Genomic DNA, 19,743 nt, shown 5'->3' with positions numbered 1-19,743 from the left:
TTACACAGACCTACAAAGAATTAGGAAAAAAATCTAATTTGTGAAAAACTCCCATATCTATTGAGTGAAATACCACAGTGTGCCATCACAGCAGCAAGATTTGTGACCTGTTGCCACAAGAAGAGGGCACCATTGTAAATGCAACCCATATTTATGTTTATTTTCCCTTTTGTACTTTAACTATTTGCACATCGTTATAACACTGTACATAGCCATAAAATGACATTTGAAATGTCTCTATTCCTTTGAATCTTCTGTGAGTGTAATGTTTACTCTTCACTTCTGTTTTTTATCTATTTCACTTGCTTTGGCAATGTAAACATGTTTCTCATGCCAATAAAGCCCTTTGAATGTAATGGGATTAAGAGAGAGAGCTCTTTAGTAGTCCTGTGAGTTTACATGGTATCGCACCTACTGTAGGTGGCACTTTTATGGCACATTGTCTGTAGGCATCCGCATGCTTCCCAGCAGAACATTTTCGGAAGAGTTCGTGCACGTATTATGATGACATTTTGTGAAGTTTTTGTTCAGATCAGTGTACTGGCTACACTCGGTCTGTTGTTTTTATGAAATAGTTTCTATTAAATAGTTTTTTAATCATGTCAACAACATCTTTAATCATTGGAAGTATCTATAAATAAGGATAAACCACACCTCACAAGTCCTCAACTGGCAGCTTCATTAAATAGTATCCGCAAAACACCAGTCTCAACGACAACAGTGAAGAGGTGACTCCGGGATGCTTGCCTTCCAGGCAGAGTTGCAAAGAAAAAGCCATATCTCTGTCCAGTGTCTGTGTTCTTTTGCCCATCTTAATCTTTTATTTTTATTGGCCAGTTCGAGATATGGCTTTTTCTTTGCAACTCTGCCTAGAAGGCCAGCATCCTGGAGTCGCCTCTTCACTGTTGACGTTGAGACTGGTGTTTTGTAGCACTATTTAATGAAGCTGCCAGCTGAGGACTTGTGAAGTGTCTGTTTCTCAAAGTAGACACTCTAATGTACATGTCCTATTGCTCAGTTGTGCACCGAGGCCTCCCACTCTTTCTATTCTGGTAAGAGCCAGTTTGCGCTGTTCTGTGAAGGGAGTAGTACACAGCGTTGTACGAGATCTTCAGTTTCTTGGCAATGTCTCGCATGGAATAGCCTTCATTTCTCAGAACAAGAATAGACTGACGAGTTTTAGAAGAAAGTGCTTTGTTCTGGCCATCTGCATACAGTGACACTTTGTGTTCTTCACCATTTCGGTGGATTCTAGTGAATGATGGTGATCATTTTAAGGCCAAGGAAAGCGGTTCTATCCCAATTGCAAAAAGGAGCGGGGTCATAGGGCACCCTTGACGGGATCCCTCTGGAAAGGGGGAAGTATTTTGAATGTTGAGAGTTGGTGTGTACAGTCATGGCCAAAAGCTTTGAGAATGACACATATTAATTTTCACAAAGTCTGCTGCCTCAGTTTGTATGATGGCAATTTGCATATTCTCCAGAATGTTATGAAGAGGGATCGCATGAATTGCAATTAATTGCAAAGTCCCTCTTTGCCATGCAAATGAACTGAATCCCCCAAAAACATTTCCACTGCATTTCAGCCCTGCCACAAAAGGACCAGCTGACATCATGTCGGTGATTCTCTCGTTAACACAGGTGTGAGTGTTGACGAGGACAAGGCTGGAGATCACTCTGTCATGCTGATTGAGTTCGAATAACAGACTGGAAGCTTCAAAAGGAGGGTGGTGCTTGGAATCATTGTTCTTCCTCATTCAACCATGGTTACCTGCAAGGAAACACGTGCCGTCATCATTGCTTTGCACAAAAAGGGCTTCACAGGCAAGGATATTGCTGGCAGTAAGATTGCACCTAAATCAACTATTTATCGGATCATCAAGAACTTCAAGGAGAGCGGTTCAATTGTTGTGAAGAAGGCTTCAGGGCGCCCAAGAAAGTCCAGCAAGCGCCAGGACCGTCTCCTAAAGTTGATTCAGATGCGGGATCGGGACACCACCGGTACAGAGCTAGCTCAGGAATGGCAACAGGCAGGTGTGAGTGCATCTGCACGCACAGTGAGGCAAAGACATTTGGAGGATGGCATGGTGTCAAGAAGGGCAGCAAAGAAGCCACTTCTCTCCAAGAGAAACATCAGGGACAGACTGATATTCTGCAAAAGGTACAGGGATTGGACTGCTGAGGACTGAGTTAAAGTCATTTTCTCTGAAGAATCCCCTTTCTGATTGTTTGGGGCATCCCGAAAAAAGCTTGTCCGGAGAAGACAAGGCGGGCGCTATCATCAGTCCTGTGTCATGCCAACAGTAGAGCATACTGAGACCATTCATGTTTGTGGTTGCTTCTCAGCCAAGGGAGTGGACTCACTCACAATTTTGCCCTAGAACACAGCCATGAATAAAGAATGGTACCAACACATCCTCCGAGAGCAACTTCTCCCAACCATCCAGGAACAGTTTGGTGACGAACAATGCCTTTTCCAGCATGATGGAGCACCTTGCCATAAGGCAAAAGTGATAGCTAAGTGGCTCAGGGAACAAAACATCGATATTTTGGGTCCATGGCCAGGAAACTCCCCAGACCTTAATCCCATTGAGAACTTGTGGTCAATCGTCAAGAGGCGGGTGGACAAACAAAAACCCACAAATTCTGACAAACTCCAAGCATTGATTATGCAAGAATGGGCTGCCATCAGTCAAGATGTGGCCCAGAAGTTAATTGACAGCATGCCAGGGCGGATTGCAGAGGTCTTGAAAAAGAAGGGTCAACACTGCAAATATTGACTCTTTGCATCAACTTCAAGTAATTGTCAATAAAAGCCTTTGACTCTTATGAAATGCTTGTAATTATACTTCAGTATTCCATAGTAACATCTGACAAAAATATCTAAAGACACTGAAGCAGCAAACTTTGTGGAAATTAATATTTGTTTCATTCTCAAAACTTTTGGCCACGTCTGTATGCTAGCCGTCGGAGCAGAATAGAGCAGACGTATCCATGAGATGAAATTGGACCCAAAACCAAAATCTTAAATAAATAATCCCACTCCACCCGGACAAAAGCCTTCTCTGTATCAAGAGAAACAACAATTTTGGGGTCTGGAAAGACAATAGGAGAGAGTATGATGTTCAAAAGAAGGCGTATATTGGAAAACAGTTGTCGCCGTTTGATGAAACCCGTCTGATCATCATATATGTCATTCTGAAGGCAAGGTTCCAACCGGCATGCTAGAATCTTAGCTAATATTTTAACATCAGCGTTCAAAAGTGAAATGGGCCGATATCCACCACATTCTGACGGATCTTTATCTTTCTTGAGAGATGAAGGCTTGAGTTAGCATCGGGGGAGAGAGCCCTGTGATAACGAGTCAGTGAACATATCTAATAGTAATGGGGCGAGTTGATCTGAGAATATTTTATAGAAATTGACAGGGAAGCCATCACGGCCTGGGGCCTTGCATTAACTTTAGACCCTTTGTTATCTCATCTAGATGCAGAGTGTTGTCCAGAACATTACTCATGTCCATATCAACAGATGGGATATCCAAGTTTTCTAAAAAGTTGACCATGGCCGTATTATCTGACGGTGGTTCGGATTTCTAGAGATTAGAATAAAATGCCGCAAAAGTTGAATTAATATTAGAGGGATCACTTGCAAGATTACGGGAAGAGTCATAAACCTGAGAGATAAGATGATATGCTGACTGGCGTTTAAGTTGGTGTGCCAAAAGGCAGCTGGCCTTGTTACCATATTTGTAGTATTATTCATTGCAACAGAAACTGCTTTATCAGTGGAAATCAGATTAAATTGAGTTTGCAGTTTCAGCCTCTGTGTATAATTCAGGGGATGGTGAAGTTAAATATTGCGCTTTCTATTGCCAGGATTGAGTCCACCAGTTCTTGATGTTTCAGTTCTGTGTGTTTGACATAAGTAAGAAATTATCTTTCCCCGTAATACAGCTTTGAAAGTCTCCCAAAGAAGAGAGGGAGACGTGTCATCCTTTTTATTCGTTTGAATGAATACATCTATGTTGGTTGAAATAAAGTCACAGATATCTTTGTTAGACAATAGGACCGTGTTAAATCTCCAAATCCACAGATTTTTTTTTGCGTTTGGAGTAAGAGCTAAGTCCAGAATGTCGAAGGAATGGTCCGAAGTTACTATAGCAGAATGTTCAGTAGTTTTAACTGAAGGGAGAAGGGCTCTATCTAAAAAAAGTAGTCTATGCGAGTCTTTGTTCAATAATACAGTTTAGGTCCCCGCCGAAGATGAGGCAGTGGGTGTCAAGATTAGGTAGAGAGGCTAGAAGAGATCAAATCTAGTGTCATAAATCTAGTGTCATCCCAGTTAGGGGCATAAACATTTGCAAGTACTACAGGGGTCTGGAAGAGGTTGCCACTAACTATTGTCCTCCAGGATCTAAAATTATCTGTCAGGGTGAAAACTCTACTAGTTTGTGAATCACTATTGATGTTTTGCTTTGCCGTTAAAAGTAGAATGAAAAACCTGTTCAACCCATGCTTTACGCAATCTAGTATGGTTGTTAACACGTACAGTACCAGTCAAAAGTTTGGACACACCTACTCATTTAAGGGATTTTCTTTATTTTACTATTTTCTACATTGTAGAATAATAGTGAAGACATCAACACTATGAAATAACACATAGGGAATCATAAAGTAACCAAAAAAGTGTGAAACAAATCAAAATATATTTTATATTTGAGATTCTTCAAAGTAGCCACCCTTTGCCTTGATGACAGCTTTGCACACTCTTGGCATTCTCTCGACCAGCTTCAGGAGGAATGCTTTTCCAACAGTCTTGAAGGAGTTCCCACGTATGCTGAGCACTTGTTGGCTGCTTTTCCTTCACTCTGCGTCCAACTTATCCCAAAATCTAGTTACTACATGATTACATATGTGTTATTTCATAGTATTGATGTCTTCACTATTATTCTACAATGTAGAAGAAAAACCCTTGAATGAATAGGTGTGTCCAAACTTTTGACTGGTACTGTATGTATTATGTCATTTTTCATATGGTCCCCAGGAACATTAGTTGATGCTTTTACAGTGGCTTATGGGGATCCTAATAAATACCAAATAGTATTCACATGGCCTATTAGGTCACCAGTGCAGTCACATTTGTTGCTCAATGTTTTGTGTATAGTTTGAGAAGTTTATGGGGGTTTTCTTCCCAGAGCAATGCTGTTTGACAGACTGTTTCCCAATGTAGTCTTATCAAGAGTCGGATAAACGAACAGAGTGTTGAATGCTCTCGGTGTGTGAGTGGTTTGATGTCTGTGTGTGTGTGTGTGTGTGTGTGTGTGTGTGTGTGTGTGTGTGTGTGTGTGTGTGTGTGTGTGTATTTGTGTGTGTATTTGTGCCACAGTGCATGTGTGTAGAAAACTGGTACTTGAGCTTATACACACTCTTGAGAAACACACAAACATTCGCACACACCACACACTCACACACACACACACACACACACACACACACACACACACACACACACACACACACACACACACACACACACACACACACACATACAGACACACACACACTTTTAGACTAATGAGGATTGCACTGTCTTTGTGTGTGTTGTGTGTGCATACTTGTGTGTTCTGTTAGTGTTCATGTTACGTGCACAAGCCCCATTGTGGTTATGCTTCCAAATTACAATGAGGGAAAGGAACCAGGTCAAGCTTGGAGTGAATAGAATACTTGAAAAAGAGGGAGGTAGAGAAAGAGAGAGAGAGACTATTTTCAAATGTGTCATACAGAGGGAGAGAAGAAATTAGTAGGGAGGGGAAGAGAAGGGCAGGAGAAAAGAGAGAGGGAGGGAGGGAGGGAGTGGGCTTGGTGCTCAAAACATAGTCTGGCCTTCTAGACTTACAGCAGGGGTGGGCAATTCCAGTCCTCCAGGGCCTGATTGGTGTCACAGTTTTTCTCCAGCCCCAGCTAACACAAGTCCTTATAGCATTCTTAATACACTAATACTCCAACAGCATTTCCTTATTTACTTTCTGTGGATTGTATCGCGGTCTAAAACTCAACAAAACATACAGTCGTGGTTTGTATTGGCAGTTGAACAAATTTTGCTTTATTTCAACATGGGCTGATTTCACCCAGTTGCATATGGCCCCCATTCTAATCCCTATCCCTGTATCATGGCTTCAGGTCTGTGTTCTATGTGTGTTATTCCTCTAAAACTGGATGACTAGCTAGCTAACAAACATACAGTGCAGATAAAATCTTCAAATTCAATATTTTACACAATACCTTATCACAGCACTGGCAAACCATGGTTGATCAGCTGCCTGACCAGAATGGCTGACCTTCATCCCATCATAAGAAGGTTCATGTCCATTCTCGTATTCTAATTCTATAGGTCATTATCAATAAAAGACCCCATCGTCAGAAAAACAAATGTCCGATTATTCCACATTCTATCATTAGAGTTATACAGCAAGTAACTGCATGCTTTTGTAACATATACACTGGGAGTCAGGAAGCAGGTGCAGAAGGTGAGTTTAATAAAGCACCGATACAGCCACGTACTGAATGTGAAAGAAATCAATACAACCTAATGACTGATGTCAACTGAGGGCTAAATAAAGGGGAAGTAATCAAGGAGAAAATTATGACCAGGTGTGCGTAATGATGGGAACAGGTGTGCGTAATATAGTTGCCAGTGCCGGTGGTTAATATACCGTCAATGTCGAGCGCCGGAGGGACAGCTTTTCATGATCATGAAACATCAATTGATCATGTCATTTCAGATACTTGAGGGTACCCTATTCATTTGTCATGTAGCTAGCTAGCTAAGAAAACAACTTGTAATTTAGCTTGCTTCATCAGAGATTAGCCTTTTGGAAAGTCCTCGTCCTGGTAAAGTTGTCAGTCAGACTACTGTCATCACCACTATAGATGGCCATATATTTGGATATAGCCATCTAGTTTATCCCCTGAAAGTTAGCTTACGATATTGACTTGATCTATTATTAGCTAGCTAGCCAATTTGACGTGGTCCATCAATCAATGTAGCCTGTCATGTCTGTCAGCAGCAAATCGTGATTTAAACACTTCAAATCAATGTTTTAAAGGGGATGTTAGCTAAATTCGCTAGGTAGGCCTGCATTGGTTGGAGAAAAAAAAGTACATTAGATCTACATACCACTGTACAAAGTTTCTACCATTAGCTTGCAATGTAAACATTACCAGCTACTGTACATTGACAAATGTGCCCTTATGCTGCTTGAGGCAGAGCCCACAAAGGATAAGAAATGAACCTAAATAACTTAATTGTCAGGTATGGTCCAGTTTTATATCACTCCAGTGATGATTTTAGGATGTAAATCTTGGTGGGGCAAAAGAATATACACTACTGTTCAAAAGTTTGGGGTCACTTAGAAATGTCCTTGTTTTAAAAATAAATACATTGTCCATTTATTTAACAATGCCTTGAAAATGTCCTGGTTTCCATGTGTTTGATGCCATTCCATTCACTTCATTCCATCCATTATTATGAGCCGTCCTCCCCTCAGCAGCCTCTACTGGGCTGCTCTGCCATGAAAACCCATTTCATGAAACTCCCAACAAACAGTGCTGACGTTGCTTCCATAGGCAGTTTGGAACTCTGTAGTGATTGTTGCAACCGAGGATAGATGATTTCAGCACTCGGCGGTCCCGTTCTGTGAGCTTGTGTGGCCTACCACTTCGCAGCTGATCCGTTGTTGCTCCTAGACGTTTCCACTTCACAACAACAGCACTTACAGTTGACCGGGGCAGCTTTAGCAGGACCAAAATTTGATGAACTGACTTGTTGAAAAGGTGGCATCCAATGACGGTGCCACATTGAAAGTCATTGAGCTCTTCGGTACGGGCCATTCTACTGCCAATGTTTGTCTATGGAGATTGCAAGGCTGTTTGTTTGATTTTATCCGCCTGTCAGTAACCGGTGTGGCTGAAATAGCCAAATTCACAAATTTGAAGGGGTGTCCACATACTTAGGTATATATAATTTAGCTCACAGAGTCCAAAGGTTTGCTTATGTGGCACTACTTTGCATTAACGTAACCACCTCTTTGTAAATAATAGTGCACACATAGATATGGGAAATTAGCTTGGACCGCAGGTCCATTCTCAACCCATCCATCCTCAACCCATCCATGATTCCAGAGGAAGGATGTCATACCTTTCTCTTGTCCTAGTACAGGGGACACACACAGTTGTCTAGGATGTGTCTGTCAGGATGTACTTTTCCTTTAAACTCTCTTTTTTCCCCAGGAACAACTAGTAGTTAGTTCAATGTCCCCCACACACACACAAACCCACCACTTGGCAGTGCTACACCTTGTGTATGTCAGACAAAGTAGACAAATGCAGGCAAACATAAGTACTCCTCATAACTAGAGCCAGGAGTGTACGTGCAGTGTGTATGTGTGAGGTCCCTTCTTCTTGTCTTCCCATCTCACTTCCATCTCTTCCCACTCTCCACAGAGAGCAGAGAAGTGCCCAAACTTCAAGACTCCCCTTGTAACCCCCCTCTGAAGTCTATGACTAAGCATCCGTGTGCTGTGTGTGAAACTTTCCCAGAATAGGCTGCATTTTTTTATTTGACCTTTATCTAACTAGGTAAGTCAGTTAAGAACAAATACTTATTTACAATGACAGCCTAAACCAGGACATACCAAGTAGCTCTCTCTGAGCAACAACCAATACAGGACATACCCAGAAGCTCTCTCCTCCTAACAAAGGAACACTGGCTTTTAAAGCTGCAGAAGGAGTCGGTAATTGAAAACAGCTGTATCTCCAGATGAGAGGGCGGGGTCAGAGCTCCAATCATCAATGGGGCCGACCAATCAGCTGCTTAGGACTTCAGGAAGCCATTTCCTGAAATACACACACATAAACTGGGGAATGTAACAGACTCCCTATCACGGCCGGATGTGATACAGCCTGGAATCGAACCAGGGACTGTAGTGAAACCTCTTGCACTGAGATACAGTGCCTTAGACCACTGCGCCACAATAACCCCTCTCACAGCAGCACAGCTTTGCCTTAGTACCACACAAACACATACATGAACACGCATACACATACACACACAGTGATTATACACATGCACAAAAGTCCCTCTCCCTCTTACTTCTCCCTCTCACTTTTTTTCTCTCTCCCTTTCTGTCATCCCTCTTTCCTTTTCATCTTCTATGTCTATCTTCACCCCCCCGCCCCCTCTCGATCGATGGCGGCAGGGCGAGAGTGCCGGTGAAGCGCCAGTGGAATGTCTGTAATAATTATAATATTGAGAGGAACCACACAAAAGTGACAGAGGGAGAGATGGAGAAAGTAAGAGATGAGGGGAAGTCGAGGAATTCAAGCTAGTGGTAGTCATAGCGCCTGCCAGAAGGGGGGCAGGGAGGTGTGTGTGGTGTGTGTGTGTATGGTGTGTGACAGGATTTTAAGACCCTGAGTCACATCGAGGGGAAACTGAACCAGACCTGGCTGGACTGACACTTTAAGATTGTCAAAGTAATCCAAAGGCTTTCAGTGCTCTCACTTTGTTGTATATACTAAGAAAAGTCAGTAGGTCATTGTGAATGGTGCTCGGTTCTGTGTGTGCGAGTATGTGTGTGTGTCAGCCAAACCCAAGCCAACTGTGCGGTCCAAGCTATCTGGTGACTCACCAATTGGAGCCTGTTGATTGACAAACCCTTCCTAATGTGCCTTTCAGCATATCTAGTGTGTGTGTGTAATCTCCCTCCCATTGTCATAGCAACACCATAAACAGACCATACATGTGTCTATTTTAGCATAACTGTACCTAGCTGTAGGTATATCCTCACTACATACAGTAAATCCTACTATATTAAAAGCAGACATTTTGGAGAGTTCTATTGCAGTTGACATACACACTCTCCAAATACTCACACACAGGTTCAGATCTGATGTACTGTACACACACCGCACACACGTGTGTGTGCACACACGCATACAGTACACACAGACAGTACAAACAAACTGGAACTGATATTACTCTCTGTGGAGCCATGGTTATCTGGAGTGTTGGATGACATACCAGAACAGCCAGACAGGGCCAGGGCCAGACTAAAGGGCGGATAGGCAGGCAGGCAGGCAGGCAGGCAGGCAGGCAGGCGGACAACAACAATGCAGCATCTGTGTCCGCTCTCCTTCAGCGATTACATTCCCTAACCCTGCTATACCCTTCTATGTTTTCTTCTTATCCCCCTTATATGGAAGAGGCTCTCTCTCTTTTACTTCCTTGAAGTTAGCTAAAACATATACTGTTCGTACACTGTATGCGCATTCTGGGTGTAGGTGCAGGCTTTTGTTCCAACCAAGCACTAACACATCCGATTCTCCTAATGAAAGTCTTGAATAAAGACTATGATTAATTTATTAGTAGAATCCATCACGTTACTGGTTGGCCAGAACAAAAGATTGCTGTAGCATGCACATTATATCCTGACCTATAATAGCTCAATGAACGTATCAGTCATGAAACTGAGTGTTTATGTAGTCGTAGACATCACAGCATAACTGTTCTCAGATTAGCATACTTGGCACAGACTGACACTGATACTGAATACGTGACACTGTACCTGCTCACGTTCAGTAAATATTTATACCACATGTTTTCTAATATCAAATATTTGCCTGCCGATTTTCAGTCCAGCTCAAAACTTCCTCAGCATGTCACAGAAAGGCTGTCTGCCTTCAACGTCAGACTGTTGACCCATCTGATGCATGGGTGTCCCCTATCTACGGTTTAACTAAATTGGATAGTTGAATAGAGTCTTGGCAGTGGCATTCGACATTGTGATCAAAACTTTGCATTGTGAATCATTCAATGCAATCCCAGATAGATGCAGTGCAGTGCTAAAAAGCCAAAAGCTATAGCACCTACTTTAAAAACTGGGTTTTTACATTTTTTTATTTTATACTGTCAAAATATCCTCCAATGTGTCTGCAAGCAAACCTAAGCCCATTATGTCCATCCTCTACCACCACAGCTGTTCAGTCTTCACTCTGTTTACGAACATCCACTTCTGCTATCAGCCCTTATCCACATCCTGTATGCCAACCGTTAAGAAGGCATGCCCTGTGTTGTACCCTTGTGCTGTGGCCTGTGCTGTGCCCTGTTCAGTGTCGTTCCCTGTGCTGTGTCGTGCTGGTGAATAGCTGGCTGGGGAACCAAAAACTACAGGGAACAGATTGTGGCAAAACATTGAGTCGAGTGCCATAATTGGTTTTGGCCCGAGGCTAGGGGCTAGTTAAATTGTGAGGTATTGAGTTGGACTCTGATAGAAAAATAATCCATAAAAGAACAAATGGGTCACAGGATGATGGAGTGAATATTGTTTGGCCAGAGTGATATGGGTGTTAGCCCAACAAATCAACAGAGGGAGAGAGGCCAAAAGCTTGTGATGTCTGTCACTGGATAATGGGACTATAGCCTAGACCAGAGGCAAATAAAATCACTTCCTTCTAAAATTGTCACACAATAATACAAATAATGTGTGAAGGGGAATACTCCAATACTGTATTTTACAGCAATATACATGTAGTCTATTAATCAATGGTTATATGTAATGCATGGTTCGATGTGTAACTAAAGAAAAGCCAGCCCTTACCTTTTGGAGAAATACCAGAATTAGTATGGACCAGGCTTCATTTTGTTTTCACGTGTGTGGAAAAAAGAAAGAAAGAGTATTTAAACCTCTCTCTCTATCTCTCACTTTTTCCCTCTGTCTTTCAGAATGCGACCCAGGAGATTGGCGAGGAGGTGGAGGACGGGGTGGTATACACCATCACCCTGCGGAAGGTGCAGATGCTCCACCACCACCACCACCCTGGCCACCACATTGGTGGCAGCGGGGCCATTAAGGGCCAACGCTGGCTAGGTGTGGACGCATCGCTCAGCCTGTATGAGACGTGCAAGGTGCGCACCATCAAGGCAGGCACGCTGGAGAAGCTGGTGGAGTACATGGTGGCGGCATTCCGGGGCAATGACTCCACCTATGTTACCATCTTCCTCTGCACCTACCGCTCCTTCGCCTCCACCAAGCAGGTCTTGGACCTGCTGCTCAACAGGTGAGTAGAGGGGGAGAGAGGGAGGTAGGGATACATTGGTGCATAAATGGATGGATAGATGGATGAATTTACGGATGTATGCATGGGTGGATCCATCAGTTGATTGGTGGAAGAATTATAGATGGATGGAAAAGGTGGGTGGATGGAGTGATGCATGAATGACATGATGAATGGAGGGTGTGGACGAGAGGGTGGAGGAATGAATGTCTTGATACAGGGATGATATATGAATGGATGGATAGATAGATAGATGACTAACAAACTGATTTCCACTGATCTAATGTCCATTGCTCGTGTTTCTTGGCCCAAGCAAGTCTCTTCTTCTTATTGGTGTCCTTTAGTAGTGGTTTCTTTGCAGAAGTCCGACCATGAAGGCCTGATTTATGCAGTCTCCTCTGAACAGTTGATGTTGAGATGTGTCTGTTACTTGAACTCTGTGAAGCATGTATTTGGGCTGCAATCTGAGGTGCAGTTAATTGCCGATTTCTGAGGCTGGTAACTCTAATGAACTTATCCTCTGCAGCAGAGGTAACTCTGGCTCTTCCTTTCCTGTGACGGTCCTCATGAGAGCCAGTTTCATCATAGCGCTTGATGGTTTTTGCGACTGCACTTGACAAAGCATTCAAAGTTCTTGAAATTTTCCTCATTGACTGACCTTCATGTCTTAAAGTAATGATGGACTGTCATTTCTCTTTGCTTATTTGAGCTGTTCTTGCCATAATATGGACTTGGTCTTTTACCAAATAGGGCTATCTTCTGTATACCAACCCCACCTTGTTCAGGTATGCCAAGCTCCAGCACCTGCCTGGCTCAGAGGGCCACAGACTGACTCATGATGATCGCACAGATCTGAGGAAGTAAGTCTCTGTCTGACTCAGAAACACATTGTGGACAATAGTTCTCTCAAATAGCCTCCTTTTCAACACATACTGTACTGTGACAGAAAACAGAGAAACGTACATAATTTTCACATTTTGTTGCCAGGAATGTGTAATATTTACACCTACAAGACATTATTCTAAGACATAAGAAAGTAAGCCACTTCATCTGTCCTACAAGCTAGTATAGTTGTAGGATCTTAATTTGATCATTCTTTTGTTGCTGAGAATTTTATTTCGCTGCAAGAAATGCAGATGAGCTTCATGATTAACATAAATTCACTGAAAACCTGCACTAACACACTGTTATAGTAACAGTATTCCACTTTTAATGTAGCCTCATTTTGACCAGCTAATATCCTACCCACTGATCAAGAAACACTATGGACTAAACACAGGTCAAATTAAAATCCTACATCTGTGTACCTCTTTTTTCTCCTTGCCACAAGCACTATTCTGCTGACGTAGGCAGTTTTGCCATTATGGACATTGGATATGTTTCTATTGTGTTCATATAGGTGTTGTACCGCATTACAAAGTTTGTCATCATTGTCCTATAGGTTGTGATCCATATCCTCAGGGCACTTTTTTATATATATATCTTTCCTGTCCTTCTCTGACTTTAAGCAGCTAGGTAGCTAGTCCCTTTATTTTCACTCTCCCATCCTTTTCCTGTACTTGATACACCCCTCTCTCTATGTACTTTATCTTTCCTATCTCTCAACTCCATTTCCCTCTCTTTTTTATTATTATTAAAGGTAGAGAAATTTGCCATCCAAACTCTCTCCATCGCTCTCTCTCTCTCTCTCTCTCCCCAGCACGATATCCTCCATCTTGGGGGCATGGCTTGACCAGTACTCTGAGGACTTCTGGAATCCTCCGGAGTACAGCTGCCTGCGACGTCTCATTTCCTACCTGCACCTCAACTTCCCGGGATCGGACCTGGAACGCCGCGCCTGCAACCTCCTGGCCCACTTCCACCGCCGGCAGCTCCAAGAGCCCGAGAGTGAGTGTAAGGCACTCACCTAACCCCCAACTAAACTTATGCACTTTGAACCCTGACCTCAGCTCCTAAACATGGTCATGTAGAGTCCATATAATTCGTATTAAGTAGAAGGCCAGAGATGTTTTGGGTGGTACTCCAAATAAGAGAACACTGCTGTTTGTGAATCCCTTTTTGTGTTACAGACAAAACTGTGTGACGTGGTCGTGGGTGTCATGCAGTAAAGTAGGACCAGCACAGTCAGATGCTCTATTAGTCAGACACACACCTGTATTAGCTTACGACATTTCGATCTACATCTTCAACGAAAGTTATATCTGAGTGTGGTGGCCCTCCACTACATTAAGGACTTTATAAACCCCAGCCGCTCATAAAAAGTGGTGAAAGTGTGTTTGACGTAATTAAGCTAATGAGTTGTGATGTCATCCCTCAGCGCTGGACCATGGCGGCTATCCTTTCACCTTATTGGAGAATGGCTACGAGGATGACCGACTGGACTTTCTGAACTTTGACCCAGCGGTGGTAGCCGAGCAGTTCACCCTCATGGACGCGGTAAGATGCCAAAACATTACAAAACTCAGATTCCCAACAGCACATGTCCTTGTACTAACAACATATGCTTATACAGTATTAACTCAGTTTTTGTTCGATTTTTTAATTACATTTAGTCTATTATTTTCCATCATCATTTTCCACCATTGCACTTTATAGTGTTTAGTTACTTTCTCATTGTTTTCAAAAAGTTTGTGTATTTTTCCACGCCAGATTTGATCCACAATGAAAAATGAAACGCTGTAACTCTGTCCCCTTGTGAGCATTGGAGCCGAGATAGAGTCCTGCACGGGTCAGTTTTTTGGAGCCGCACCCGCCCCACACTGGCCACATCAATTCCATGCCCCACCTGATAATAAACATCAGGACAGATTTTTCTCCACAACCCAACCAACCCGCATGGAGTTGTTCAGAGAGCCGGTCCGTGATCCGCCAAATAACATCAATTTATTTAATTGTTTTTATGACTCCAGAGTAGTAGGCTTTTAGGCTATTGCCATTCCCCACATTAATTAGTCTGCATGTCTATTCAATATTTGGATACAAGGAAAACATGCCATGAATTAAGAACAATAGGCCTGTCTTCTTATTTTCACAATGTACATTGACAACTTAAAAGCCTTTGGAAAAAAGTCTTCTTCTTACATAATGAAAGCCTAATAGCCGAGAATAACAAAATGTTTACATTCAATATTGTTTAGATAATCATAGTTTAATTGAAACTTAAATGTACAGTTCCAAGAATCAAGTAGATTATATGCTGAAAAAATTGCCTAGGTGTCATGGTTGTCAAAAGGAGGAGTGGACCAAAGTGCAGCGTGTGTGTCGTTCCACATTTTATTAATACTGTGAAGCTATGCAATACATAAATAAACTGAATGACAAAAAAACAACAAACCGTGACACAGAGGTGAAACATACACAACTCAAAATTAATCTCCCACAAACCCAGGTGGGAAAAAAACTACTTAAGTATGATCTCCGATTAGAGACAATGAGGACCAGCTGCCTCTAATTGGAGATCATCCCAAACAAAACCAACATAGAAATACAAAACTAGAACATGAACATAGAAATAGAAAACATAGGGGGAAAAATCCTGTCACGCCCTGACCTACTCTACCATAGAAAATAACATCTTTCTATGGTCAGGACGTGACAGTACCCCCCCCAAAGGTGCGGACTCCGACCGCACCTAAACAAAACAACAACAATCCCCCCCCCCCAAAAAAAAGGGAGGGCAGGGTGGGTAACTATTGTCTATGGCAGCTCTGGTGCAGTACCCATAACCTTCTCATCCTGCGGATTCTCCCACAGAGGAGGCGGCTCCGGTTCGGGGCGTAACCCCCGCGCCGCCCGCTGATCCCTCTGCTTCTGTACCACCGGACCGTGGATCGTCGCTGAAGACTCCGGGCCATGGATTATCACTGGAGGCTTCGTGCCATGGATCATCTCTACAGGCTCCGGGCCATGGATCATCCCTACAGGCTTCTTGCCATGGATTATCCCTACAGGCTCCGGGCCATGGATCATCACCGGAGGCTTCGTACGTGGAGCCGGAACAGGTCTCACCGGACTAGGGAACGTTGCTGGAGGCTCCGGACTGGGGAACGTGGCTGGGAGCTCTGTACTAGGGAACATCGCTGGAGGTCGGGTGCGCAGAGCAGGCACAGGGTATACTGGGCCGTGGAGGCGCACTGGAGGTCTGGCTGGATGCTTACTTTAGTCCGGAAAGGCGGGTCGCTGGGACGAACTGGGTTGTGCAGGCGCACTGGCGACACAATGTGTATAACTGGCGCAGGATATACTGGGCCTTGGAGGCGCACTGGAGGTCTGAAGCTTATGACTGGCACAACCCGTCCTGGCTGGATACCCCCCGTAGCCTGGCAAGTGCGGGGTGTTGGAACAGGTCGCACTGGTTTGTGCTGGCGAACTGGGGGTACCGTGCGTAGAGCTGGCACAGGATAACCTGGGCCGAAGAGACGCACAGGAGACCAGGAACACTGAGCCGGCACAATCCTTCCTGGCTGAATGCCAACTCTAGCACGGCCACTGTGAGTAGCTTGCACAGAGCGCACTGGGCTGTGGCTGCGCACTGGAGACACCGTGCTCATTACCGCATAACCGGTGCCTGACCAGTCCTATTCTCCCCACGGTAAGCACGGGGAGTTCGCTCAGGTCTCCACCCTGACTCTGCCAATCTCCCCGTGCTCCCCCCCCCAAATTATTTTTGGGGGCTGCCGCTTGTGTTTGTCTCGTTGCCGGGCTAATTCCTCTTCTCGTCGCCGCTCTGCTCTCGCTGCCTCCACCTGTTCCCATGGGAGGCGATCCCATCCATCCTGGATCTCCTCCCACGTCCAGGATCCCTTGCCGTTCAAAATGTCCTCCCAGGTCCACTCCTGATCACGCTGCTTGGTCCTTTTGTGGTGGAGATTCTGTCACGGTTGTCGAAAGGAGGAGCGGACCAAAGTGAAGCGTGTGTGTCGTTCCACATTTTATTTATACTGTGAAATTATGCAATACATAAATAAACTGATAAACAAAAGCAAAAAAACGTGACGCAGAGGTGAAACATACACAACTCAAAATTAATCTCCCACAAACCCAGGTGGGAAAAAAAAACCTACTTAAGTATAATATCCAATTAGAGACAACGAGGACCAGCTGCCTCTAATTGGAGATCATCCCAAACAAAACCAACATAGAAATACAAAACTAGAACATGAACATAGAAATAGAAAACATAGGAAAAAAACTGGCACGCCCTGACCTACTCTACCATAGAAAATAACATCTTTCTATGGTCAGGACGTGACCCTAGGCTACATTTATTTAGTAGGATATTTGCTACTCAAACTTTTACCAGTCTCACAGGTTTAAACTTTATATGGCCTGTGTATGGTCTAAATGAATTAAAGCCTGAATTAACATAATAATTAACAAATAGTTAACTGAATTATTGTAAATAAATACCTGCGTGCACTTTTGCACTTTTTATCCATCTACCGGGTTGTTGTCCTCCTTGTCCACAATGACTCCAAAATTCTTCCAAACCGGGGATTTCACTTGCGCAACACGTTTCCATGATGGTGTAGCCTATTCCACCATCATAACCTTTCTTCTGTTACGTTAGACATTTTCGCGTGAGCTAGGAATCAGGGAAAATAAACTTAGCAACATTATGTTGCGTGGTGGAAGGGAATATATAAACTCTGCACGTGGACAAATTAGGAATGTTTCAGCACCACACAAATAATGGATAGTTCCCCGCTCCACTCTCTCGCTGCGTGGCTGTCTGCCTCACCGCTCACCTAGCCTAATGGACTTCGCAACACAATTCATCACAACAAGCTCCTGTGTTTGTAAAAAATATATTATCTTGATTTAAAAATGTTTTCCAGAATGTTTTCATTCCACCCACCAGTTGATTTTTTTGCGGGTCAACGACTTGGAACCGTGGGTATGCGACCTGATGCAGGACTATAAGCCGTGTTAGTTAACTCAGGAAGTGAGGAGAGTCAGAAGAAGTGAGGAGAGACAGAAGACACCGAGGGCTTTATGCCCACTCTGCTGTTGAGTTACCACTCATAAACAAATGTCACTCCAAAGGCTTTCCTACGGACTTTTGTTAGGAGACAGGAGTGCAGCAGACACTTTTATCATCCCTCCTTGAAGCCTTCTAAAGTATCTGCCTGCCTCTCTTTTCTCTCCCTCCTGTCCATGAGAGTGAAAACATGTTAAACTCATCTAAAATACATCACTGGTTGCGAGTTCTTACTCCCCTTTTTCCTCATAGGAGCTCTTTAAGAAGGTGGTCCCCTACCACTGTCTGGGGAGTATCTGGTCGCAGCGGGACAAGAAGGGCAAGGAGCATCTGGCACCCACCATCCGTGCCACTGTCACACAGTTCAACTGCGTCACCAACTGTGTCATTGCCACCTGCTTGAGCGAGCGTTTGCTCAAACCCACACAGCGGGCCAAACTGGTGGAGCGCTGGATCGAAGTGGCCAGGGTGAGGAGCTGTTGTTATCAGGAGTTGTTGTTGTTGTTGTTGTGGTTGTTGTTGTTGTTGTTGGCATGAGATTCTGAGGTGTCCTTGGCGTCAGTTCCTGCAGAGGCACAGTGTGTGTTGTGTAGCATGATGACTACAGTACCCATAATGCCATGTTCAAAATATATATTTGAGTAAAAAAAGTTTGGATGCTTCTCTTTCCATAATAATACAATGAATTGATATGCCACCGGTGCTTAATTGGGTTCATTGATATCTCCTTGATATTCATACAGTCTTTTTTCCCTTCAGGAGTGTCGAATCCTGAAGAACTTTTCTTCGCTGCGGGCCATCCTTTCTGCTCTGCAGTGCAACCCGGTCCACCGGCTGAAGAGGACATGGGATGAGGTGTCCAGGGAGAACTTCCGCATCTTCCACGAGTTGTCAGAAATCTTCTCAGATGAAAATAACCATTCGCTCAGCAGAGAGCTGCTCATCAAGGTAGGATGTGTGTGTATGTGTACAGTACCAGTAAAACGTTTGGACACACCTACTCATTCAAGGGTTTTTACTTTATTTTGACTATTTTCCACATTGTAGAATAATAGTGAAGACATCAAAACTATGAAATAACATATGGAATCATGTAGTAACCAAAGACGTGTTAAACAAATCAAAATATATTTGAGATTTGAGATTCTTAGTAGCCACCCTTTGCCTTGATGACAGCTTTGCACACGCTTGGCATTCTCTCAACCAACTTCACCTTGAATGCTTATCCAACAGTCTTGATGCAGTTCCCACATATGCCGAGCACTTGTTGGCTGCTTTTCCTTTACTCTGCGGTCCAACTCATCTCAAGCAATCTCAATTGGGTTGAGGTTGGTGATTGTGGAGGCCAGGTCATCTGATGCAGCACTCCATCACTCTCCTTCTTGGTCAAATAGCCTTTACACAGCCTGGTAGCCATTGTCCTGTTGAAAAATAAATGATAGTCCCAGTAAACTCAAACCAAATGGGATGGCGTATCGCTGCCGAATGCTGTGGTAGCCATGCTGGTTAAGTGTGCCTTGAATTCTAAACAAATCACAGACAGTGTCACCAGCAAAGTACCATCACACCACCTCCTCCATGATTCATTGTGGGAACCACACATGCGGGGATCATCTGTTCACCTACTCTGCGTCTCACAAAGACGAT

At 43.7% G+C, this 19,743-nt stretch overlaps 1 protein-coding gene across 4 annotated transcripts in view; it reads left to right on the top strand.

Moving 5' to 3' along the window:
• LOC115203760 (ral guanine nucleotide dissociation stimulator-like) overlaps window positions 1-19,743 on the top strand; it is a 109,880-nt gene that overhangs the window by 68,916 nt on the left and 21,221 nt on the right. For 3 of the 4 annotated variants that reach the window (XM_029768731.1, XM_029768730.1, XM_029768728.1), the window contains exons 2-7: window positions 11,785-12,119; window positions 12,902-12,976; window positions 13,816-14,009; window positions 14,434-14,552; window positions 18,349-18,564; window positions 18,856-19,044. In XM_029768731.1, coding sequence (XP_029624591.1) covers window positions 11,785-12,119; window positions 12,902-12,976; window positions 13,816-14,009; window positions 14,434-14,552; window positions 18,349-18,564; window positions 18,856-19,044 — 1,128 coding nt within the window. The remainder of the gene's footprint in view (window positions 1-11,784; window positions 12,120-12,901; window positions 12,977-13,815; window positions 14,010-14,433; window positions 14,553-18,348; window positions 18,565-18,855; window positions 19,045-19,743) is intronic. The other variant, XM_029768729.1, reaches the window with a different exon arrangement.

This window comes from Salmo trutta, chromosome 12, assembly GCF_901001165.1.
Source record: "Salmo trutta chromosome 12, fSalTru1.1, whole genome shotgun sequence".
Classification (NCBI taxonomy): domain Eukaryota; kingdom Metazoa; phylum Chordata; class Actinopteri; order Salmoniformes; family Salmonidae; genus Salmo; species Salmo trutta.
Note: the sequence above shows the minus strand (reverse complement) of the source record. Positions and strands in the feature narration are given on the sequence as shown.